This window comes from Hemitrygon akajei, chromosome 5 (assembly GCF_048418815.1).
Source record: "Hemitrygon akajei chromosome 5, sHemAka1.3, whole genome shotgun sequence".
Taxonomy (NCBI): Eukaryota; Metazoa; Chordata; class Chondrichthyes; order Myliobatiformes; family Dasyatidae; genus Hemitrygon; species Hemitrygon akajei.
In genome coordinates, this window is record NC_133128.1 from 46965199 (window position 1) to 46991992 (window position 26794).

At 44.6% G+C, this 26794-nt stretch overlaps 1 protein-coding gene across 1 annotated transcript in view; it reads right to left on the minus strand.

The window, feature by feature from the left end:
• LOC140727737 (prostaglandin F2 receptor negative regulator-like) overlaps positions 1 to 26794 on the minus strand; it is a 68324-nt gene that overhangs the window by 12950 nt on the left and 28580 nt on the right. Inside the window, exon 2 of the mRNA XM_073045441.1 lies at positions 13835 to 14200. Within this exon, the coding sequence (XP_072901542.1) occupies positions 13835 to 14200 (366 nt within the window). The remainder of the gene's footprint in view (positions 1 to 13834; positions 14201 to 26794) is intronic.

Below are 26794 nucleotides of genomic sequence, written 5' to 3' on the forward strand. Positions count from 1 at the left end.
ATTGTAACACTTAACAGAAGGTTGGACAGGTACATGGATGAGAGGGGTATGGAGGACTAGGGTCTGGGTGTAGCTAGTTGGGCGCTAGGTAGAAAACCATATCAGCACAGACAAATTGGTCCTAGGGCTTATTTCTATGATGTAGTGTTCTATGACTCTACAAGGTGAGCAGCAAAAGGAAGCAGAGATAAGATGAGGAAAAATACCATTTTTGAATATATATTCAAAAAGCTTCTTGTAAAGAGAGGTTAGTTTGCCAGATCTGTTTGGAAAGATGGCAAATGACAAGACAAAGATATATAAAATTATGAGAGGCGTCGATAGTGTGGGTAGCCAGATTTTGCTTCCTATGGTTGGGGGTGTCTAAAACTATAGGGCGATGAGAGGAAGGAAGTTTAAAGAAATTTGGCTGGGTAAATGTTTCATATAAAGTGTAATTGGTATCTGGAATGAACTGCCAGATGAGGTGGTGAAAGCAGGAATGATAACCTTTAAGAGGCATCTAGACAGGTATTTAAATGATCAGGGCACAGTGGAATATAGAATTAATGCAGGCAAGTGAAATCATGAACATTGAACCAGGGCTTTCAGCCCACTATGTGGCTAAGCTCCATAAAACTATTGTTGTTGTTTCTTTTCACACCTTGCAGCACATTGGGCAGCAGTTTTTGACATTTGCTTAGCATTTGTCTTTTTTTTATTATGAGGCTGTGTTGCTAGCTTGACACTCAAACCAGCAGGGATGGAAAGCAGGCAAGGGATCGGCCAGATTCGAACCTGGGACCATTTGCCCCAAAGTCCAGTGCTAATACCACTACACCACCAGCCGGCTCCATAACTCTATAGGAACAGATAAACATCGTAAGGAGAAAATATTACAACAGGATGGGTAATCAAGCAGTGGGAATACCTCTAAATAGTTCAAGTTCAATTGTTTTCAATCATGCATGCACATGTATACAGCTAAATGAAAGTGTTCCTTCAGGGCAGAAGTGAAAAACACAGTGCAGACAGTCACACGCAGTGCAGTCCCAAAAATAACAGCACAAGTGCCTGAGAAGCATGCCTAAAAATCGATGGTGCGTGGGATGCTGTAATGAAGCCATGTTTCTGCAAGAACAAGTATGCAGCAGTTCCTCAGTGGCCCCATAGCTGGTGCAGATTCCAGTGAACTAAAATAAAATAACTTTTATTTTGCTGTTATGTTTTACATTTCAAAAGCAGTCCACTGTTTCTGGAAATGCATTCCATGGCCTATCAACCAAATGCAATGCCATTCTCCCTTTAAAAAAGAACACAAATTTTCGCATCTGATTATCAATCTACCGACCAAAATAAAACCCAATTTGCCTTATGAAGACACCTCAATCTTCAGTAACAGATCACCTTGATACAAAAGTCTCACTTTATACTTGTGACTGTGAGGCTCAGTACAGCTCTGATGCCATATTTAAGTTTGCTGACAACACCCACTGTCATAGGCTGAATCAAAGGTGGTGATGAATCAGCATATAGGAGGGAGATTGAAAATCTGGCCGAGTGGTGTCAAAACAACAACCTTTCACTCATTGTCAGCAAGACCAAGGAGCTGATTATTGACGAGAGGAGGAGGAAACCTACAGGTCCACGAGCCAGTCCTCATTAGCAGATCAGAGCTGGAGAGGGTCAGCAACTTTAAATTCCTCTGTGCTATCATTTGCTGGGCCCAGCATGTAAGTGCAATTACAAAGAAAGCACAGCATTGCCTCTACTTCCTTAGGAGTTTGCTAAGATTCAGCATGTCATCTAAAACTTTCACCACCTTCTATAAATGTGTGGTGAAGAGTATATTGACTGGTTGCATCACAGCCTGATATAGAAATGCCAATGACCTTGAACAGAAAAGCCTACAAAAAATAATGGATACAGTCTAGTCCATCACAGGTAAAGCCCTCCCCTGCACTGATCACGTCTATATGGAGAGCTGTCGCAGGAATTCTCCAACTTCAGTTAATCCAAGTTTTCCTTATCTGCAGATAATCAAATTAGCCAGCCTCAGCTTGTTTGTTTCTCTCTCTCGCTCTCTCTAAGTTGTCTCACCTACTGAGCTAGTTTTGGCTTGGGAGACAGAGGACATGGGACCAAACTATTCCAGGGTCGATAAGCTGTAACCCTGTTGCATTTCACATTGCACAGTTTTGACGCAGCTCCATAACAACATTGAAAGCAACCTTACTCGATTTCAGAGACGCCACTCAGTTCAGAGAACAAAAACATAGATCAGGTGGCATTCTACAGGGTGGGTGTACAAAGCAGTGCACAAATAGTACAAGGAGAGGAATCAGCCACATCTGAATTAAAAGCCAACAAAGCAATTCAACTGAAGAGCCCAGAGGGCTGAACCTCAGGTGCTGACTGAATATTCCATGGCGAATGAGTAGGGAACTCAAATAAACAACCCATTCTCCATGTCAGGTACACAATGAAGTCAATTTATACAGCAACAAAGTCCACCTAGTTTGTCCAAGAGAAACAAAGACAAACATGCCCACACAGGGAAGACACAAAAGAAGCCTTTCTTTACAGAATGAAAGCTATAAACAATCTGCTGACTTTCCCTGATTTAACTAGATTCACTCGTCTATTGTCTAATTAAAGACAAAGATTAGTTTTATTTGTCACATGTACATTGAAACACACTTTGAATTGCGCCATTTCACTCAGTCACAGGGAGAAGGTACAAACTCCTTACAGACAGTGAAAGGAATTGAACCCCGATCTAAGAACATAGAAATCTACAGCACATTACAGGACCTTCAGCTCACAATATTGTGCCTACCATGTAACCTACTCTAGAAACTGCATAGAATTTCCCTACTGCATAACCCTCTATTTTTCCATGTACCCATCTAAGAGTCTCTTAGAGGACCTATTGTATCTGCCTCTATCACCATCGCTGGCAGTGTGGAAAAACTTATCTCTGACATCCCCTTTGTACCTACTTCCAAGCACAACAAAACTATGCTCCCTCGTGTTAGTCATTTCAGCCTTGGAAAAAAGCCTCTGGCTGTCCACATTAGGAACCCTAATTCCTCTCATCATCTTATACACCTCTATCAGGTCACCTCTCATCCTCTGTCCCTTCAAGAAGAAAAGACCAATTTCATTCAACCCATTCTCATAAGGCATGTTTTCCAATGCTGTTAACAACCTTGTGAATCTCCTCTGCACTCTCTCTATAGTATCCACATCCTTCCTGTAGTGAAGTGACCAAAACTGAACACAGTAATCCAAGTGGGGTCTGACTAAGATCTTATATAGCTGTAACATTACCTTATGACTTTTGAATTCAATCCCATGGTTGATGAAGGCCATCACACCTTACACCTTCTTAACAACACTGTCAACCTGCGCAGCAGCTTTGAGTGTCCTATGGAACCCAAGATCTTTCTGATCCTCCACACAGCCAAAAGTTTTATCATTAATATTATATACTGCCTTCAAATTTGACCTACTAAAATGAACCACTTCATACTTATCTTGCTCTAAAGCGCTGCGCGGATCACCATGTTACGATGTCACCTTCATGGAAGATTAGAGGGGTAAAGCCAATGATGTATACCAATGAATGATAAACCAATGAAGATTTTGTGATCTGCCTTTGAGTAACAGTTATCTCAATTCTAACTAAATCTAAAAAGGCAAACAAAGCGGAAGGATGAAAGAAGTCGAAAGCAAAATTGTTGGGAAAACTGAGCACGTCAGGTAGCATCCATGGAGAGCCACTGTAGTCAAGTGGTTAGCATGACGCATTGGAGTTCAGAGTTCAATTCTGGCTTCCTCTGGAAGGAGGTTATAGGCACTCCCTGTGACAGGCGTGTGAATGCTCCGGTTTCCTTGCACAGTCCAAAGTACCACCGATTGATCAGTGTTAACTGTCCAGTGGTTAAACAAAAGTTAAAATAGGTGGGTTTCTGGGAGGTGCAGCTCATTGGGCCAGAAGGGCCGGATCTGTGCTCTTCTCTAAATAAACAAATAAATAAAAAGAGAAAATAAACTAAAGTTTCAAGTACATCTCTCTGTAAAGTGTGGCCAAGGTGGGAAACAATATCACCCAGCCAATAGGTCAGCATGGGGAACTGGAGGGATTACATCTGAACAAAGGCATATTAAAACAGAAATGAGGGCAGTTGGAGGTGAGACCACAAAGGAGGAAAATAAAAATTGTGCAATGCACAGCTGTCGGACATGTCCAGCTGGTCCGATAGCTTAAGAGAGAGAGATACTGAATTAATAACAAAGTTGAGCTGGCTAATTTTATCATATACAGGTACAAAAAACTAAGTTAACTGAAGTTGGAGAATTCAAGAAGGTCTGGAAGGATACAATCATACTCAGGCTGAAGATAAGTTGCTGTTTCTCATGCTTACGTTGAGCTTATTTACAAGTGTGCAGGAGGACACAGACAGAGGGGAATAGAAAGAATTATAGTAGCTTGCATGACAAAGCCCAGGGTGGTCCTGAACACTGGTGCTCCACAAAGCATCTATGCAATCCATGTTTGCTTTCTCTGATGCAGAGGAAACAACATTGTCAACACTGTATCCAGTATATTAGAACAGAAGACATGCAAGCAAATTATTTCTTCATCTGTAAGGATAGTTCCAGTTCTGGGGGAAGTGAAGGGAAGAAATGAGAGGACAGATGTTGTATCTCACGATATTGCATGGGAAATAGCTTCAATAAGGGAAGTGGTTGGTGTAAAATGAAGAACAGATCAGTAAATCACATGGGGAAATAGTCTCTTCAAAACATGAAATCATATTGGAAATGGCAAAAATTGTAAAGCACGAGGCTGATGAGAAAGAAGGCAAAGCCTGAAGAGCCTTTGGTCTAAAAATTGAACTGCGGGAGCGAGAGGAGGACAAAGATCTCTGACAACGGTTACATAAATATAGTCGTCAGTACAAATATGGAGGAAGTGGAAGGAAGTAGGGCCTAAAGAACTGTAGGATTATGTGGGTTTGCAGAGCGTTTGTCACAGGTGTGTCCCTGAGCCAGGTGAAGGTGAGAGAAGAGTGCAAATTGGCAGAAGGACTAATTAAACTTGCATCACACACAAAGTGCTGGTGGAATGCAGCAGGCCAGGCAGCATCTATAGGAAGAAGTACAGTTGACGTTTCAAGCCAAGACCCTTCGTCAGAACTAACTGAAAGAAGAGATAGTAAGAGATTTGAGTCGGCTGGTGTGATGTACTGTGTCCGGTGCTCCCGGTGTGGACTTCTATATATTGGTGAGACCTGACGCAGACTGGAAGACCGTTTCGCTGAACACCTATGCTCTGTCCGCCAGAGAAAGCAGGATCTCCCAGTAGCCACACATTTTAATTCCACATCCCATTTCCATTCTGATATGTCAATCCATGGCCTCCTCCGGACAACATCTTATATTCCATCTGGGTAGCCTCCAACCTGATGGCATGAACATTGATTTCTCTAGCTTCCATTAATGCCCCTCCTCCCCTTCTTGCCCCATCCCTTATTTATTATTCCCCCCTTTTTCTCTTTTTTCTCTCTCTGTCCCTCTCACTATCATTCCTTGCCTGCTCTCCATCTTCCTCTGGTGCTCCCCCTCCCTCTTTCTTTTTCCCTAGGCCTCCCTTCGTGCCTACAATAAAACTTTCATGTTTTGCATGAGTGCAGGAAGCAGTGCACCAACAGGATGAGTGTCCTGGAAGCAGAAGAGAGAGTTGGTACTCAGGTAGGCTTGAAAGCACGAGCATTTCAAATGTTGCACTGCTTCTGCCTGTGCAAGTTTTCTGTAGTTACATCTTAGGTATGAAGTAAACAATAATGAAGAGAAATTCATTAACTCCCATCCCACCCACTTTCACATTCAATGGATTATTCTTCATACTAACATTCCTGCATTCCCACCCACCTCTTCCCTTCCTGTATTTTGAAGAAGCCATTCTCCTTTGTGACTCTCCCATCTACTCTTTGGTCTCCAATGACCTCTATTCTTTAGACACCTTCCCATGCAACCTTCTGCTTTTCCTCTTTCCTAGATCCAAGTAGCCCTTCCAGGTGAAGCAGCAATTCACTTCACTTCAAATCCATCATGATATACTTGGTGCTTATGGCATGCTTTCCCATACATCACAGGAAACAAACACAGATAAAGCAACTGCTTTGTAAACCAAATGTTTATCTGTTTCTGTCGCCTGGCACTTTAACTCCCTGTCTCACTTGGAACGGTCTGTGGTCTCCCACGCTGTTACAACATGGCTCAATGCAAGCTTGGGAACGGCATCTCACCTTCTGCCTGTCTAGGCAATTTTGCAGCCTTCAAGAATCAATGATGAATTATTCAGAAACATGCTGGCTATTCAGAACAACACACACAAAATGCTGAAGGAGCTTAGCAAGTCAGGTAGCATTTACAGAGAGGAATGAACAGTCAATATTTCAGGCTGAGACCCTTCACCTGGACTGGAAAGGAAGGGGGAAGGAGTACAAGCTGGGAAGTGATAGGTAAAGCCAGGATTTGTTTGGGGGGGGGGGAAAGGGAGGTACCTGGGAAGTGATAGGTAAAGCCAGGATTTGTTTGGGGGGGGGGGGAAAGGGAGGTACCTGGGAAGTATAGGTAAAGCCAGGTTTTGTTTGGGGGGGCAGGGAGGTACCTGGGAAGTGATAGGTAAAGCCAGGTTTTGTTTGGGGGGGGGGGGGGAGGGAGGTACCTGGGAAGTGATAGGTAAAGCCAGGTTTTGTTTGGGGGGGGGAAGGGAGGTACCTGGGAAGTGATAGGTAAAGCCAGGTTTTGTTTGGGGGGGGAAGGGAGGTACCTGGGAAGTGATAGGTAAAGCCAGGTTTTGTTTGGGGGGGGAGGGAGGTACCTGGGAAGTGATAGGTAAAGCCAGGTTTTGTTTGGGGGGGGGGGAGGGAGGTACCTGGGAAGTGATAGGTAAAGCCAGGATTTGTTTGGGGGGGGGGGAAAGGGAGGTACCTGGGAAGTGATAGGTAAAGCCAGGATTTGTTTGGGGGGGGGGGAAAGGGAGGTACCTGGGAAGTATAGGTAAAGCCAGGTTTTGTTTGGGGGGGCAGGGAGGTACCTGGGAAGTGATAGGTAAAGCCAGGTTTTGTTTGGGGGGGGGGGGGGAGGGAGGTACCGGGGAAGTGATAGGTAAAGCCAGGTTTTGTTTGGGGGGGGCAGGGAGGTACCTGGGAAGTGATAGGTAAAGCCAGGTTTTGTTTGGGGGGGGGAAGGGAGGTACCTGGGAAGTGATAGGTAAAGCCAGGTTTTGTTTGGGGGGGGGAAGGGAGGTACCTGGGAAGTGATAGGTAAAGCCAGGTTTTGTTTGGGGGGGGGGGAGGGAGGTACCGGGGAAGTGATAGGTAAAGCCAGGTTTTGTTTGGGGGGGCAGGGAGGTACCTGGGAAGTGATAGGTAAAGCCAGGTTTTGTTTGGGGGGGGAGGGAGGTACCTGGGAAGTGATAGGTAAAGCCAGGTTTTGTTTGGGGGGGGAGGGAGGTACCTGGGAAGTGATAGGTAAAGCCAGGTTTTGTTTGGGGGGGGGGGGAGGGAGGTACCGGGGAAGTGATAGGTAAAGCCAGGTTTTGTTTGGGGGGGCAGGGAGGTACCTGGGAAGTGATAGGTAAAGCCAGGTTTTGTTTGGGGGGGGAAGGGAGGTACCTGGGAAGTGATAGGTAAAGCCAGGTTTTGTTTGGGGGGGGGGAAGGGAGGTACCTGGGAAGTGATAGGTAAAGCCAGGTTTTGTTTGTGGGGGGGGCAGGGAGGTACCTGGGAAGTGATAGGTAAAGCCAGGTTTTGTTTGGGGGGGGAGGGAGGTACCTGGGAAGTGATAGGTAAAGCCAGGTTTTGTTTGGGGGGGGGGGGAAGGGAGGTACCTGGGAAGTGATAGGTAAAGCCAGGTTTTGTTTGGGGGGGGAAGGGAGGTACCTGGGAAGTGATAGGTAAAGCCAGGATTTGTTTGGGGGGGGGGAGGGAGGTACCTGGGAAGTGATAGGTAAAGCCAGGTTTTGTTTGGGGGGGGCAGGGAGGTACCTGGGAAGTGATAGGTAAAGCCAGGTTTTGTTTGGGGGGGGAGGGAGGTACCTGGGAAGTGATAGGTAAAGCCAGGTTTTGTTTGGGGGGGGAGGGAGGTACCGGGGAAGTGATAGGTAAAGCCAGGTTTTGTTTGGGGGGGGGGAAGGGAGGTACCTGGGAAGTGATAGGTAAAGCCAGGTTTTGTTTGGGGGGGGAAGGGAGGTACCTGGGAAGTGATAGGTAAAGCCAGGTTTTGTTTGGGGGGGGGAAGGGAGGTACCTGGGAAGTGATAGGTAAAGCCAGGTTTTGTTTGGGGGGGGAAGGGAGGTACCTGGGAAGTGATAGGTAAAGCCAGGTTTTGTTTGGGGGGGGAGGGAGGTACCTGGGAAGTGATAGGTAAAGCCAGGTTTTGTTTGGGGGGGGGGAGGGAGGTACCTGGGAAGTGATAGGTAAAGCCAGGTTTTGTTTGGGGGGGGGCAGGGAGGTACCTGGGAAGTGATAGGTAAAGCCAGGTTTTGTTTGGGGGGGGGGAGGGAGGTACCTGGGAAGTGATAGGTAAAGCCAGGTTTTGTTTGGGGGGGGGAAGGGAGGTACCTGGGAAGTGATAGGTAAAGCCAGGTTTTGTTTGGGGGGGGGGAGGGAGGTACCTGGGAAGTGATAGGTAAAGCCAGGTTTTGTTTGGGGGGGGGGAGGGAGGTACCAGGGAAGTGATAGGTAAAGCCAGGTTTTGTTTGGGGGGGGAGGGAGGTACCTGGGAAGTGATAGGTAAAGCCAGGTTTTGTTTGGGGGGGGGGGAGGGAGGTACCTGGGAAGTGATAGGTAAAGCCAGGTTTTGTTTGGGGGGGGGCAGGGAGGTACCTGGGAAGTGATAGGTAAAGCCAGGTTTTGTTTGGGGGGGGGGAGGGAGGTACCTGGGAAGTGATAGGTAAAGCCAGGTTTTGTTTGGGGGGGGGCAGGGAGGTACCTGGGAAGTGATAGGTAAAGCCAGGTTTTGTTTGGGGGGGAAAGGGAGGGAGGTACCTGGGAAGTGATAGGTAAAGCCAGGTTTTGTTTGGGGGGGGGGGCAGGGAGGTACCTGGGAAGTGATAGGTAAAGCCAGGTTTTGTTTGGGGGGGAAAGGGAGGGAGGTACCTGGGAAGTGATAGGTAAAGCCAGGTTTTGTTTGGGGGGGGAGGGAGGTACCTGGGAAGTGATAGGTAAAGCCAGGTTTTGTTTGGGGGGGGAGGGAGGTACCAGGGAAGTGATAGGTAAAGCCAGGTTTTGTTTGTGGGGGGGGGCAGGGAGGTACCTGGGAAGTGATAAAGCCAGGTTTTGTTTGGGGGGGAAAGGGAGGTACCTGGGAAGTGATAGGTAAAGCCAGGTTTTGTTTGGGGGGGGAAGGGAGGTACCTGGGAAGTGATAGGTAAAGCCAGGTTTTGTTTGGGGGGGGAGGGAGGTACCTGGGAAGTGATAGGTAAAGCCAGGTTTTGTTTGGGGGGGGAGGGAGGTACCTGGGAAGTGATAGGTAAAGCCAGGTTTTGTTTGGGGGGGGAAGGGAGGTACCTGGGAAGTGATAGGTAAAGCCAGGTTTTGTTTGGGGGGGGAGGGAGGTACCTGGGAAGTGATAGGTAAAGCCAGGTTTTGTTTGGGGGGGGAGGGAGGTACCTGGGAAGTGATAGGTAAAGCCAGGTTTTGTTTGGGGGGGGAGGGAGGTACCTGGGAAGTGATAGGTAAAGCCAGGTTTTGTTTGGGGGGGGGAAGGGAGGTACCTGGGAAGTGATAGGTAAAGCCAGGTTTTGTTTGGGGGGGGAGGGAGGTACCTGGGAAGTGATAGGTAAAGCCAGGTTTTGTTTGGGGGGGGAGGGAGGTACCTGGGAAGTGATAGGTAAAGCCAGGTTTTGTTTGGGGGGGGAGGGAGGTACCTGGGAAGTGATAGGTAAAGCCAGGTTTTGTTTGGGGGGGGAGGGAGGTACCTGGGAAGTATAGGTAAAGCCAGGTTTTGTTTGGGGGGGCAGGGAGGTACCTGGGAAGTGATAGGTAAAGCCAGGTTTTGTTTGGGGGGGGGAGGGTGGTACCTGGGAAGTGATAGGTAAAGCCAGGTTTTGTTTGGGGGGGGAGGGAGGTACCTGGGAAGTGATAGGTAAAGCCAGGTTTTGTTTGGGGGGGGGCAGGGAGGTACCTGGGAAGTGATAGGTAAAGCCAGGTTTTGTTTGGGGGGGAAAGGGAGGTACCTGGGAAGTGATAGGTAAAGCCAGGTTTTGTTTGTGGGGGGGGGGCAGGGAGGTACCTGGGAAGTGATAGGTAAAGCCAGGTTTTGTTTGGGGGGGGGAAGGGAGGTACCTGGGAAGTGATAGGTAAAGCCAGGTTTTGTTTGGGGGGGAAAGGGAGGTACCTGGGAAGTGATAGGTAAAGCCAGGTTTTGTTTGGGGGGGGAGGGAGGTACCTGGGAAGTGATAGGTAAAGCCAGGTTTTGTTTGGGGGGGGGAAGGGAGGTACCTGGGAAGTGATAAAGCCAGGTTTTGTTTGGGGGGGAAAGGGAGGTACCTGGGAAGTGATAGGTAAAGCCAGGTTTTGTTTGGGGGGGGGAAGGGAGGTACCTGGGAAGTGATAAAGCCAGGTTTTGTTTGTGGGGGGGGGCAGGGAGGTACCTGGGAAGTGATAGGTAAAGCCAGGTTTTGTTTGGGGGGGGGGAGGGAGGTACCAGGGAAGTGATAGGTAAAGCCAGGTTTTGTTTGGGGGGGGCAGGGAGGTACCTGGGAAGTGATAGGTAAAGCCAGGTTTTGTTTGGGGGGGGCAGGGAGGTACCTGGGAAGTGATAGGTAAAGCCAGGTTTTGTTTGGGGGGGGAAGGGAGGTACCTGGGAAGTGATAGGTAAAGCCAGGTTTTGTTTGGGGGGGAAAGGGAGGTACCTGGGAAGTGATAGGTAAAGCCAGGTTTTGTTTGGGGGGGAAAGGGAGGTACCTGGGAAGTGATAGGTAAAGCCAGGTTTTGTTTGGGGGGGGAAGGGAGGTACCTGGGAAGTGATAAAGCCAGGTTTTGTTTGTGGGGGGGGGGCAGGGAGGTACCTGGGAAGTGATAGGTAAAGCCAGGTTTTGTTTGGGGGGGGCAGGGAGGTACCTGGGAAGTGATAGGTAAAGCCAGGTTTTGTTTGGGGGGGGGGAGGGAGGTACCTGGGAAGTGATAGGTAAAGCCAGGTTTTGTTTGGGGGGGGGGGGGAGGGAGGTACCTGGGAAGTGATAGGTAAAGCCAGGTTTTGTTTGGGGGGGGCAGGGAGGTACCTGGGAAGTGATAGGTAAAGCCAGGTTTTGTTTGGGGGGGGGGCAGGGAGGTACCTGGGAAGTGATAGGTAAAGCCAGGTTTTGTTTGGGGGGGGAGGGAGGTACCTGGGAAGTGATAGGTAAAGCCAGGTTTTGTTTGGGGGGGGAGGGAGGTACCTGGGAAGTGATAGGTAAAGCCAGGTTTTGTTTGGGGGGGGAGGGAGGTACCTGGGAAGTGATAGGTAAAGCCAGGTTTTGTTTGGGGGGGGAGGGAGGTACCTGGGAAGTGATAGGTAAAGCCAGGTTTTGTTTGGGGGGGGAGGGAGGTACCTGGGAAGTGATAGGTAAAGCCAGGTTTTGTTTGGGGGGGAGGGAGGTACCTGGGAAGTGATAGGTAAAGCCAGGTTTTGTTTGGGGGGGGAGGGTGGTACCTGGGAAGTGATAGGTAAAGCCAGGTTTTGTTTGGGGGGGGAGGGAGGTACCTGGGAAGTGATAGGTAAAGCCAGGTTTTGTTTGTGGGGGGGGGCAGGGAGGTACCTGGGAAGTGATAGGTAAAGCCAGGTTTTGTTTGGGGGGGGCAGGGAGGTACCTGGGAAGTGATAGGTAAAGCCAGGTTTTGTTTGGGGGGGAAAGGGAGGTACCTGGGAAGTGATAGGTAAAGCCAGGTTTTGTTTGGGGGGGGGAAGGGAGGTACCTGGGAAGTGATAAAGCCAGGTTTTGTTTGTGGGGGGGGGCAGGGAGGTACCTGGGAAGTGATAGGTAAAGCCAGGTTTTGTTTGGGGGGGGGGAAGGGAGGTACCTGGGAAGTGATAGGTAAAGCCAGGTTTTGTTTGGGGGGGGGAAGGGAGGTACCTGGGAAGTGATAGGTAAAGCCAGGTTTTGTTTGGGGGGGGAAGGGAGGTACCTGGGAAGTGATAGGTAAAGCCAGGTTTTGTTTGGGGGTGGGGAAGGGAGGTACCTGGGAAGTGATAGGTAAAGCCAGGATTTGTTTGGGGGGGGGGGAAGGGAGGTACCTGGGAAGTGATAGGTAAAGCCAGGTTTTGTTTGGGGGGGGGAAGGGAGGTACCTGGGAAGTGATAGGTAAAGCCAGGTTTTGTTTGGGGGGGGGAAGGGAGGTACCTGGGAAGTGATAGGTAAAGCCAGGATTTGTTTGGGGGGGGGGGAGGGAGGTACCTGGGAAGTGATAGGTAAAGCCAGGTTTTGTTTGGGGGGGCAGGGAGGTACCTGGGAAGTGATAGGTAGAAGAGATAAAAGGCTGAAAAAGAGGCAATCTGATAGAAGAGAACAGTGTACAATGGGAGAAAGGGGCAGCAGAGGAAGGCAATGGGCAGGTGAGAAGGAGTAAGAGGGGAGCAAAAAAGTGGAATGCAAAAAGAGAGAAGGGGGAGGTGGAGAAATTACTGTAAATTAGACAACGTGATTCTCAGGCCATCAGGCTGGAGGCTGCACAGATGGAACATGAAGTGTTCTCCGCCAGCCTGAGGGTGGCCTCATCGTGGCAGCAGAAGAGACCATGGACCGACATCCCTTAATCTACGTCGGGTCTCACTGATGGAGAGGAGACCACACTGTGAACACCAGATACGATGAGCCTAACAGACTCACAGGTGAAGAGTTGCCTCACCTGGAAGGCCTGTTTGGGCTCTGCATGGTGGCGAGGATGTGGTTTGGGGCAGTACAGCACTTGCTCCACTTACAGGGCGAGTGCCAGGAGGGAGATCAGTGGGGAGGGATGAGTGGACAAGGGAGTCACAAAGAAAATGATCCATATGGAAAGAGGGGAATTGGGGGAAGGAAAGATATATTTAGTGGTATAATCCTGTTGACGATGGCAGAAGCTATGAAGAATGATGTGCTGGATGTGGAGGCTTGTTGGGTGGTAGGCAAGGACAAGGAGAACTCTATTCCCATTATGGCTGCGGGAACATGGGTCGAAGGTGACCTCTAGGAAATGGAGAAGATGCAGGTGAGGGCAGCATTGATAGCAGAGGAAGGGAAACCCTGTTCTTTGAGGAGGAGGACATCTCTGATGTTCTGGAATAGAAAGCTGTTCATTCTGACAACAGACGTGGTGGTGTCAGTGGAATTGAGAAAAGGAAATGGCATTTTTATGGGAACAGATGTGATCAAGACAGAGATGAGAGTCTGTAGGATAATAAAAGATATCAGTAGACAGTCTGTCTCCAGACACAGAGTTCGAGGAAGGGGAGAGAGGTGTCAGTGATGCACCGAGTAAATCTGAGGCCAGCGTGGAAGTTGTAGGCAAAGTTGATGTAATTGAAAAACTCAGCAAGGGTTTGGGAAGCAGCACCAACGCAATTGTCAATGCAGTGCAGAAAGAGTTGGGGAACGTTACCAGAGTAAGTCTGTGGCTGTTTTTGTTTGGTTTAATTTAAAGTGGGTGAATACCTGCTGGATAGTGGTGTTAGTATCACCTGTCACTGTTAGGGGAAGGGGGAGTGAAAGCTCTATTTTGTTTTAAATCATTGAATGGAATTATTGAAAATGGATTGGTTATTTGTAAAGACACACTCAAAATGTAACAGAGTTTAGTGCATAATTTATAATACTTACCTCTCAAAATCACAGAGGCTTCATAATTTCCACTACTATTTTCATCTGTACTAGGTGTTTGGCATTGATATTCCCCATCATCTTCAAATTGAGCACTTTTTAAGTGTAGCTCAACAGAGCTGTCACTAAGCCTCTTCACCCAAATCTCATTTTCCTGAACCTTCTTCTTGTATTTAGGACCTGAATAGTCTGGTTCCAATGTGCTGATGATATTTGATCGCTCATTGTTACGAATCACAATCCAATCAAAATTTTGTTCACTCGGTCCTTGATAATCACTGACGTTGCAGGGAATGCTGACTGTGGTGTTCACCACACGGTACAGGGGACCTCTTGGGACTCGTACAATGCGTCCCAAGGTCAGGTCTGCAAGAAAAAAAACAAACAGTAAAAGGAATGTTCTTCAGGTGAGATGTAGAGTATTTCACCAAATCCATGCCAACATAAATTCTGTACATATCTAGAAATGAGAAACAACATGAATGGCTACGACTGACTGAAATCTCAAACAAGAGAAAATCTGCAGGTGCTGGAAATCCGAGCCACACACACAAAATGCTGCCTGGCCTGCTGAATTCCTCCAGCATTTTGGGTGTGTTGCACTGACTGAAATCTAGCCGCTTTAGGTAAACTGCTGCTTACCTAGCAAATTACCAGAAGCACGTGAACAGTTTGTTAGAAAAGGGCATTTATTAGCACTACACATTATCTCTAGCATATTTCACAAGATACAGCTTCCAGTCAGGATCCACATTTTACATCTCGACTCGTGTTTCTTTCAAGACCATTCTGGTTACAAGTGTATCAGTGAGCTCATCATTAAATTGGTTCCCTAACTAACACAGTCAACTAAAACCCTGATGCAGCTGGCTGTATAATAAGGACCCCATTGTTCAAGATATCATCTAAGCACTCATGGACTGTACACTTGTGTACTTCATTCTTCTTGTTACCCCGAGCCAATGCACAATGGTCATTTGAACAAGATAGGGACAACGCGAAGAACACCATAATGGACCATGATTTCCTGTGATTGCACAATAGGTTTGCCCATATGGTTATTTAAAACCATCACTGCATGTTCATGAAAGTGCATGTCAATAATATCACAGTGAGGAAATTAGGACTCTTGGGTCTCAGAACAAGGTAAGCAGCTATGCATCACCATAAACAGTCAGATTAAAAGACTACAAACAATGCAAGTTGCATGCTAAATCAATGACGCTTTTTAATTTTCAATGTTTGACACAACTTTGTCAGTAAGTGAGATTCCTCAAATGATTAAACAGGTACATGGGTGGAAGTTGACAAGATTCAACACCGTCAACATGTAGTTTCTATTCATCATGCAAATATAACCACTGAAGTGGACTGGAGAAATAATGAACAGCCATTTAACAGAACTTACAGATTTTCCACATTTCACTTTCTATTTGTTTGAACCTGAATCTGCTGCAATACAGAACAGTATATCATAGCAAAGTCCATTCGGCCCACAATGTTGTGCTGACCTATTAAAACTATTACATAATCATTCCAACCCTTCCTTCCTACACATCCTATAACCCTTCATTTTTCTGACATCCATGGGCCTTCCAGTCACTCACCACTCTGTGTGTAAAGAGCCTACTTCTGACATCCATCCTGAACTTTTCCTCCACTCACGTTAAACAGATGTGTCCTGGTCTTGGCAAAAAGATGCTGGTTGTGTACTCTTATTAACACCTCCCATAATCTTATACACCCTTCACCTCATCCTCCTTCACTGCAAACAGAAAAGCCCTAGCTTGCTCAAGATACATTTTCTAATCCAGGTAGCACTCTGGTATATATCCTGTGCACCCTCTCTAAAGGTTCAGAAAAAACATCTGCTTTAAAAAGGATCTAGTGCTTTCCCAGCGTATATGATGAATAAACTCTTGGGCTTCCAGCCAGGTACAGGTATCAATTATCAATTATAAACAGGCATCAATCTTCATGAAGACGGCAATTTGTCATCAAAACATCAGTTATAATCGATAACTGTACCTGACTGGAAGCCCGAGAAGAGTTTATCTGCTTCAAAATTACGCTTCCAAGTTCCTGCTTAGTACCAACATAATTAGTCCTCCTCCAATTAAATATTGTCCCATATCATCTGCTCCTATACTTGCTCATGGTATGTTAAAGGTCAGGGATATGGAGCCATTTGTCTCACTGATATCTTTGAAGAAAATAAGAAACAAGAGCTTCTGAAGAGATGAGATAAAAATACTGTGCCTGTTAGGATTCTTGAATAAATTCACACATCATCAATTCACACACAGTTCATTGGAAATAAATTTTACAAGGCGATAGCCATCCATAAAATTTCAACATTTGATAATTTTAGAACATATAACAGTATTAATAGCGTAGTATTGACCCTTTGGCCCATATTGTTAGATCAATCTAACATTATATCCATGTGCCTCAGTCCTTGAAATGTACCAGCATCTTCCACCACCCAGTGACACAATCCAGACATCAATCACTGTGTTTAAAAGTCTACCTTTACCATCTTCCCTAAGCTTTCCTCCATTCACCTTAAACAGATGTCCTCTGGTATTGGTCACTGCTGCATTGGGTAAAAGGCACTGGCTGTCCAATGTATGCATCTTACATTCTTATATACCTCTGTGAAGTCACCTCTCACATTCCTTCGCTGCAAAGAAAAAAAGCCCTAGCTCTCTCAATCTTTCCTCACGAGACATGCATTCTAATCCAGGCATTAACCTGGTAACTCTCCTCTGCCCTTTCTCTCTAAAGCTTCCATTTGCTCTCTAAAATGAGATGACCACACTGAACACAATACTCCAGCTGCAGTCTAACTAGAGTTTTATAAAGCTGCAACAGGACCTCTGACTCTAACTCAATCCCCTGACTAAACTTGCATGGCAACTTTGAGGGATCAGTGGACATCGACTCCAAGATCCCTCTTTTCCTCCACACAGCTAAGAATCGAGCCATTAGCCTGGCACTCTGCCTTCGAGCTCAAACTTCCAAAGTGCACAACTTCATACTTTTCTAGTTTGAACTCCATCATCCACTTCTCTGCCCAGGAAATAATCAACACTGGTGCACCTCAAAATATGTGCTTAGCCCAATGTTCTACTCTCGCTACAGCCATAACTAGGTTAAAGGTCTATAAATTTGCCAATAACACTTCCATTGTTGGTAAAATTTCAGATGGTGATGAGGTGGTGTACATACAGGAGCAAGGCTGATCAGCTAGTTGAGTGGTGTCCCAGCTACAACTGTGCACTCAATGTCGTTAGGACTGAAGAATTGACTGTGGACTTCAAAAAGGGCAAGACGAGGGCACACACACCAGTCCTCATCGAAGGATCAGATGTGGAATGGGTGAGCAACTAAGTTCCTGGGTTTCGATATCTGAGGATCTACCCTGGGCCCAGCATATCAATGCAGTTACAAAGAAGGCACAACAATGGCTATACTTCATTAGGAGTTTGAGGAGATTTGGTCTGTCACTGAAGACACTCGCAAGTGTCTGCAGATCTACCATGGAGAGCATTCTAACTTGCTGCATCATCTTCTGGTATGGGGGAAGGGGCACCGCACAGTATTGAAATAAGCTGCAGAAGGTTGCGAACTCAGTTAGTTGTATTATGGCCACTAACCGCCTCAATATCCAGGGCATCTTCAAGGAGCGAAATCTCCAAAAGTCACTATCCATCATTAAGGACACCCCCCCCCCCCCCCCCATTACCCAGCCCTCTTCTTATTGCTACCATCAGGGAGGATGTACAAGAGCCTGAAGGCAGATACTCAACAATTCAGGAATAGCTTCTTCCCCTCTGCCAGCAGATTTCTGAATGGACGTTGAATCCACGAACACTACCCCACTGTTTTCTTTCTCTTTTTGCATTATTTAACTTTATTTACTGCAACATTTTTTATTATGTATTGAAATGCACTGCTGCCACATAACAACTGATTTCATGACATATGCCAGTGATATTAAATCCGATTCTGAGGTTATAGAACATAGAAATCTACAGCACATTACAGGCCCTTCAGCCCACAATATTGTGCTGACCATGTAACCTACTCTAGAAACAGTCTAGAATTTCCCTATCAAATAGCCCTCAGTTTTTCTGAGCTCCATATCTCTTAAAGACCCTACTGTATTCACCTCTAGCACCATTGCCAGCAGTACATTCCATGCACCCACCACTTTCTGTGAAAAAATTACCCCTGACATCCCTCCTGTACCTACTTCCAAGCTCTTAAAGCCATGCCCCCTCACGTTAGCTATTTCAGCTCTGGGAAAAAGCCTCTGGTTATCCGCATGATCAATGCCTCTCATCATCTTATACACCTCTATCAGGTCACCTCTCATCCTTCGTCGCTCCAGGGAGAAAAGGCCAAGCTCACTCAACCTATTTTCTAAAGGCACGCTCTCCAATCCAGGCAACATCCTTGTAAATCTCCTCTGCACTCTCTGTAAAGCATCCACATCCTTCCTGTAGTGAGGCGACTTTCTAATTCATGGCGAACGAAGCTGTTGAGGCAGACCGACCAGGATACGGACATATTGGGACTGGGTATTGTGGTGTAATTCCGTGCTGCCGTGGTAAAAATGAATAATTCTGGGGAGCTACGTGACATGGCTTCTGGGCTTCAGACAGCAATATGTATGACAAACGAGAGCAAATCTGCAGATGCTGGAGATCCAAGCAACACACACAAAGTGCTGGAGGAACTCAGCAGGCCAGGCAGCGTCCACGGAAAACAGCACAGTTGATGCCTCAGTTCTGCCGAAGGGCAAAGAGTCTGAGCCCAAAACGATGACTGTACCCCCTCCCCCCCACAGATGCTGCCTGGCCCGCTGAGTTCTCCCAGCATCTCGTGGGTCATACATATGATATTGTTGCATACTGCTGAAATGGGGAAAACTTTGTTATTGTGGGGCTAGGTGTGACTGAGGCAGAGCCAGTTCTCTGTCTCAATCATACCTAGCCCCACAACAAAACTTGCAGTTACCTAGAAGATATCCTGTCTGGCCCCCAGGACTTAACTATCCTAATACTTTTCAAACCTCTATCACGGCCTCTTTCTTAACTGCGACACTGGCCTGTTCTGTGCCGACCTCACATTTTTCAAAGTCGCTCTTCTGATTTTATAATGCAATTTATGCAAGTCTAACATAGCCCTGGAAAAGAGTGCTAACACCATTGAGGAGAATCTAATCACTTGTAACAGAAAAAGTACCCCGAAATGCAAACTAAAATTAGGAATCTATATATTTGTTCAGAGCACTAAAATTAAGCTCTCAGTTGAGGTTGTACACCCACCTCAAGACTTGTGGTTTTGAGGTCATTATACCTTCAGAGCCTAAGTTTGGAATCTCATTTCTTGAACTCCTATATCCAAAGTTCTCTTCAAAAAAAAAGAGAACTTTAAATCTTCAAATGATCCAACAGAACCTCATCTTCAGTTTTGAACTTTCCAGTTGAATTACATTATCAAATCAATAAGGAACACAAGGGCAAGGTCACAGAGATGAAAAAACAATCTGTTGCATAAGCAGCACAGGTGAAAGTACACTGAGCTTTCTTAACTTCCAACCAGGAACAAAGTAGCCATGAAGGTGTAATTGATAAACTTTGATCAGTACTGAGTGCCAAATTTTATTGCACACGATGAGTGAGTGTGCCAGGCTACCAAATTATGCAAGGTGCATTGTACAAAAGAAAAAAATGAACACTAGTCTTAGAGCACAGCAGAAGGTTGAGAAGCCAATGCATAAGGTGTTATATGCTTAAAGTAGTTCCATTTTCTGTGTTAATATTTGTCTAGTTATATAATAATACTTCCATATCCGTGAGAGTATTTCTCTTTTTTAAAGTTTATGTACAAGAGGGATAAGTGATACATCAATATTAACTGGAACTTTGTACAAACTTCAGTGCAAATACTATTAATTGCTGTTGTCAAATGAATGAAGTTTATAAATTTAATTTACACTTCATAGGTCATGTTAAGTTTCTGGCAGGGAAGGCATTTGTCATCCATTCCAATTATGAGTCAAACACACCCCTCCCCCTGCACTCCCTAACTGCCTTAGTGGGTAGGATTCAAGAACACTTACCAGTGAACAAAGTCAAGTCTCCGTTATTACAAAAGATGCAATTTACACGGGTCTAATTTTGCATCTTTTTGGATATGTTTGTGCAGTTAGTACGTGGGGTAGATTTGTTCTCAAGTCTACTAGAGGGAAAAAGGTGAAATATAGCTACAAAAGAGTGATAAGACCTGCCATCTGGAAAAATTCTGATAAACAAATCCAGTTAGCTCTAATGTAGTAATGCCAAGGCAAATAGAAACTCAACAGTCTGTGACAGAAGACAAGATGTGAACTTACTCATTCTTTGCAGGAATGGATGTGAAATTTCCATTACACCCACTGCATGTGGTCTGTCCTAATAAACCAATTTAATTACTTTCCTGTTCTGAACTTTAAATTTGAGTTAGAGATATCTGGCTGTGCTGTCTCCAAAACTACGACAGCTTGGGAATTACAATGCCTTCCATGAAATATAAATGCTGTTAAGAATTCCATAAATATAAACTAGATTTTCAAAGCCTGCATTGCTTATCAATAAGCTGACAAAATACAAGTCGTATCCTTCCCATGAAGGACAGAACCCTGGTTCTATTAACGTAGTCTCTTCTATGGCAAGATCTATTAAAAGAGGTGGAAGTTAACAGGACTAAAAGACTTGCAACTCAATCATGCATTTTCAATCATTTGGCTAGGTAAAATGGAGTGATTTAGAATCTAGGATTACCTCGGATTATGTTTCACTTTATGGATTTCTTTGTATCATAACTGACACTTTGTGCATGAATGAGTTCACAAATTTAAATGCATATATCATTAGAACATAGTGCTGGCAAGATCGACAGACAGAACTTTAGAAGGACCTCACAGTTGTAAAGGCTGTTATTATGTCTTTCCATAGATGCTGCCAGACCTAATGAGTCTTTATTTTCTATCTTTATTTCAAATTTCCAGATTTACCATTGCCAAAGATTACTATGTCAATTTTATATCTGCTTCAAGAAGTAGAGTGAAAGCTCACACCAATGATACTGAAGATATGTCGAGACAAGTCCTATGGCACTATAATATTTGGTCAGTCCAGCCTTATGAATTTTAATACTCCTTCACACTGGTTCTGAAGCCGAATCTAACAGTTGCAAAACATGAAAAGTTGCAGAGCATTAACACTGCAAGGATATTCCTTATCACCATAGCAAATTATTTATATAAACAAGTAACTTCAGGTTGTTGGGGTCCTTCACCTATATATAACCGAAACAACAAACTGTTGCTTAGAAAAAATATTAATTAAACCAGGCAGGAAAACTGAGTAAGATTTGCCAACACCAATTTGGAGAGGTTTTCTTTTAAGAAACTTGCAGAACAGAAAGAAGCCTCATAGCCCACAAATTTGGCACTGACCATCAACAACATATTTATTCTAATCATACTATACTCATTTCCCCCAAATCCCCACAGATTCCACCACTTGCAAGCACACTAGAGGCATTTTCTGAACGGTCTATTTCTACAGTGTAACATTCAGCATTATCATGTGACTGCAAATGCCTCACAAAGTTGATTTTTGTGAAGCACTTGGGCAGCGATTTCATCATGCTGGACACCAACTCAAACATCACATGCTAAAATTAAACATAACTTATTTATGGAGCACTTTTCATACAATATAGTTCAAAGTGCTTCACAATAGGGTAAAGTGCAAACATATCAATAAAAGACAGACTTACCCCTGCAATAACTTTAAAAATTTCTCCCCGAAATACAGTCATTAACAAGTCAGATGCCAACAGGACTTATTGCTCTGCCAAACAATGTGGGCATGCAATGTTGACACAAGAACATGTGTCGACACCTGTGGGGTGCCCCCATCACATGGCTGGCTGTGTTGGTTGTTAATGCAAATGTACATTTCACAGTATGTTTCAATGTACAGGTGATAAGTGAATCTGAGTCTGAATATTCATGGCAAATTATTGATCATCAATTCCCCTTCACTAAAGTTTCTGTGTGTCATGGCAAGAAAGTGATGTCTATAAAATTTCTTAGAAAAGGTTTTGCAGTGGATATTTGGGCAGCTCTCAGACTTGAAATTTGAAGATGAATCACAGAAAATTACTAAATGTTCCTGTATTCTCCAACATTGAAGGGTCAATGGTATTGGGGTGAACTGCACACATTTTAATTTCACCAAATACTATTCAGTTCAGTGATGTAATATCACAAGAATTTTAATACATATTAAATTCTACCTTTGTTATTGAAGTGTACACTGGCCTAAAAGCTAAAGAAAGGAACAAAAACACTTGCCCTCCTACACCATGTAGTCTGAAGTTTTTTCCAGTTAACTTTGTTGCACACCCTGTCGATACATGATCGTGCAAATGGTTGTAGGGATTTGAATTTATAAAATAGCTCAAGGACTTATTTGGATGTATTCAGGATTAATGCAAATGAAAAGATTAACGCTCTTAACAGTGCTCTTGAAGGATCCAGAACTAACTGTAGGCAGTATTACGCACACATAGGATTTTCGAGACAGTTACCTCCAAGCAGAGCCAGACAATAAATAGGATACTGTCTGGCAGGAAGCAGCCTTGGACAGGTCGTCACAGCACAACCTTCATCTCTGCCCCACATGGGCACTGTTGAGAAAACCGCATCAAGGAGTGAAGAACTCACATGACTAGAATTTTCTGGCAGTACCTCAGTGCACATTTGCTTTCAACTGTTGTGCCAGCAATGACTACCTCAATAAAGTTGGCTTCTACCTGTCCATGAAGGTCAAATGCAGTGCTTGCCCTTCCACACATAAATAGTATACGTGAACGGGCAAGGACTGACCCCACTCAAATGCTGAAAAAACCGACAGCCATCTAAGCCGTGACTCTGCATTAAGTTGGCTGGCAGTAAAAAGCTGTGGAAAACTGAACTAAGTAAAATAAAAAAATTGTGAAAAAAAATTGAAAACAAGTGAACTCAGTTAACAAAGATATTGTTTAAAGTATTTTCTTTATTCCTGCTCTATTGTAGTAAATGGTATCATTGTTCTTGTGCCAGTCCTGAACTGGCTCAGATTCAGAAAGCAAATTCCCCAACCCAGATGCTGGAGAATTGCAGGAAGTTACTGCTCCACAATTGGACTCCAGGTCATGGGGAGTAGCCGTTGACAAAACCAATCCCACCTGCAAAGGCCAGGGTTCCAGCGTTCGCGTACACTCGTGCAAGAGTCTCAGATCTCCATTGGAGAATGGTTCTCATCAAAGTCCACACCAAAATAATCAGCGTGGGCTGAGGAAGCTGAGTTTAAAGAAGTTGTATGCAGATTTATGTAGCAAATTTAACCCACCCAAGCACTATTTACTGCAATACTGAAACATCATGATCAGTTTGGTTTAAGGTTTCGGTATAGGCAGCTTGAATGACTGCACTGGAACAAGCAGAGCAACAGTCTGTTGGGGGAAGGAGGATATTTTCTAGTTCAGCATTCAGAGAATTCTGTTATTTTTGTGGCTGCTATATTGTGCTGCTTTGAGGTATTCAACATTATCCATCATTGCTCATTGGCTGAGCTCAGGTTTGATATCACTGGCATGTATCATGAAATTCATTAACTTTACAACAGTGGTACGATGATTAGATTAGATTGTGAGGACACTCAGTCCTCGTTTATTGTCATTTAGTAATGCATGCATTAAGAAATGATACAATGTTCCTCCAGTATGATATCACAAAAACACAAGACAGACCAAGACTAACTTACAAAAACCACATAATTATAACATATAGTTACAACAGTGCAAAGCAATGCTGTAATTTGATACGGGCAGACCATGGACACGGTAAAAGAAAGTCTCAAAGTCCTCGATAGCCCATCATCTCACGTAGATGGTAGAAGGAAGAAAAACTCTTCCTGCCATGAACTTCCAGCGCCGCAAAGCTTCCCGATGCAGCCTCTGGAAGCATCCGACCACAGCCAACTCGGAGTCTGTCCGAAAAACTTCGAGCCTCCGACCAGCCCTCCGATACCAAGCACCATCTCTACCAAGCGCTTCGACCTCGGCCCCAGCCGCCAAGCAACAGGCAAAACCGAGTATTTGGGGCCTTCCTCTCCGGAGATTTCTCGATTTCACAGTAGCAGCGGCAGCAAAACCAGCATGTCAGAAGTTTCACCAGATATTCCTCCGTGCTTCTCACGTCCGTCCCCATCAAATCAAGATTGTGCATGACCCCTACTTACAGATTACAGATATTCATTCCTGGAGTGGCTGCGCGACGGCAGCGAATAACATGATAAATAAATATAGAGAAAATGTACTGAATTACTGCAAGGACATCCATGTCTGTTAAATAATTAAGTTAAAAATAGGTAGTGCAAAAAAAAAACAAATAAAAAACAATAGTGAGGTAGTGTTCATGAGTTCAATGTCCATTTAGGAATCCAATGGCAGAGGGGAAGAAGCTGTTCCTGAATTGCTGAGTGTGTGCCTTCAGCTTCTGTACCTTCTTCCTCATGGTAGCAATGAGAAGAAGGCATGTCCTGGGTGGTGGGGGCGAATTTGTTCATGTTTCCGTGGCTCCAAACAGATAAATTAATAAAATTAATACTTTACTCATAGCATAAGCATGCTGGCCATGCTGCTGAGGAGGATCCAAAATGGTTGAAAAGGGAAAAATAGCTTTACTTTCTTTTAAGAATAGCAATGTAGATGCAACAACCTCTGAAAGTAACAGAGTTCTGAAGTGTACCAAAATACTAGAATTATTAAAACAAGGCTGTTTATATTTTTCTGTGGAGTTGAGATGTGAGTAGGAGGATTAGTGGAGGGTAGGAACCTGTTGCTGGCTGGCATGACGAGAAGATTTTTGTTGCTTTTACTCTGGTGCGCCTCAGTTGATGCTTAGGTTTTGGTTGGTATTCATTTTAGAGGATAAAAAAAAACTTAACTTTAATTAATGGTTTTCATTTGAAAGTGATCATTTAAATGACTGTTATTACATGTTCATTAGCTATTTGCAAAGAATTTCAACCTAGAACACTTGAAAATTAGCCAAAAATCCATTTTCCTGTGACAGTTCGAAATGAGATATTGGCTCGGGACAATTTGTCGCTCTGGGGGAGACCCCATCACTGAAATTTGGTTCGACAGTGGAGTAGATTTCCTGATACAGAGACTAACCGGCCACAAGAAATATACATGGCTTTCTTAAATACAAGAGATTCTGTAGATGCTGGAAATCCAGAGAAACACACACACGAAATACTAGAGGAATTCAGCAGGTTAGGTAACATCTATAAAATGAAAGGAGCAGTCAAAATTCCCAACCAAGACCTGATGAAGGGTCTCAGCCTGAAACATCAACTGTTCATTTAAATGCTGCCTTACCTGGTGAGTTTGTCCAACATGTGTACACTAATTCTCACTTTGGGACAGGGTTGGTGAAATGTGCCCCAGAGGAGGACTCAACTTTTGTGACTGGGAGAAATCAGAAATCCAGCCTGAATTATTACAGTCCAACCTCTCTCATTAGCTTAACAGGGAAGCAAAGTTACAACCATACTCAATAAGGAAAATACAATCACACTGAAAAAACCACAACTGCAAGGTGACCATTTGATTTTACTTTCAATATGATTAATGTTTATAACAACCCGAGATAAAGAATTGCTTTATTTGTTTCACGTACATCAAAACTCAGTGTAATGCATCATTTGCATCAATACAACTGTGCTACTGTGACACCCCCCCCCCCCCAAGTTGGATGCAAAAACCCATTAGACATATTGCAGTTACATGACATTTCAACCAAGAACAAAAGTGAAAATCGGATCCCCTCAATCCTGTCATGGTCTCATTTAAGCCATGAGCCAGACAAAACTTCTGGATCATAACAACTAGGAATTTGTTAGCAGATCCACCCCACTCCAATCACGTTGGAGTGAAATTCAAAAGCTCGGTTGCAAAAATTACTTTCCAGAAGGATCTCTCTCTGTTTAGAAAGACCGCTAAATGGCTTTTCTTGACAGGAAAACATCATCCTCACTTACTTGGAGCCCATTGACACTATAGCAGAAATTGTGTTACATCGCCCTGCCAGTCAGAAAACCACCCACACTGACTAGGATTAGAAACGAATGGAATCAAAATGCACATACAGTAAACATTCAATGATCCACCAGTGGAAAATCCCAAAGGCTTGGCATCTGAACTGCAGATGGAGATTACTCCTCTTCCCACCCTCCGGGGATCCGAATCCCATGCTCCAGATCCTGGCAGCTGCACTCCTCAAATGTAGATGGCTCTTTGAAAGATTTATTACATTGTGTAGCTTCTTAAAGAAGCAAACGGAAGGGTGGGTAATAAAAAATAACATCCAATAGTCTGGAAAATCTGCCAGCCTGCACTGATGGACAAGGTTTATTTATTGATTGATTGATACAGCGCGGAATACCCTTCAAACCTTGTAGCCAAGCAATTCCCCAATTTCATCCGAACCTAATCACAGGGCAATTTTCAATGACCTATCAACCAGTACATCTTGGACGGTGGGAGGAAACCAGAGCACATGGAGGAAACACCCACCTTCATGAAGAAAACATACAAACTCCTTACATGCAATGGCATCAATTGAATCCGGGTCACCTACACTGTAATTGAAGCTTTCCTATTATCTATTTCTTTTTTAAAATAACTTCCCAATTTATCCAGATGGACAAGGTTAAAATTTCACCTCACTGCCTTGGAACATGCACTTCATCAGCACTTAAGTAGTTTTGATACCTACAGTGATATTTGTGATCACATTTCAGTGGCACCATTAAGGTTATTTCTATTGCTATTTAACTAGAAAAG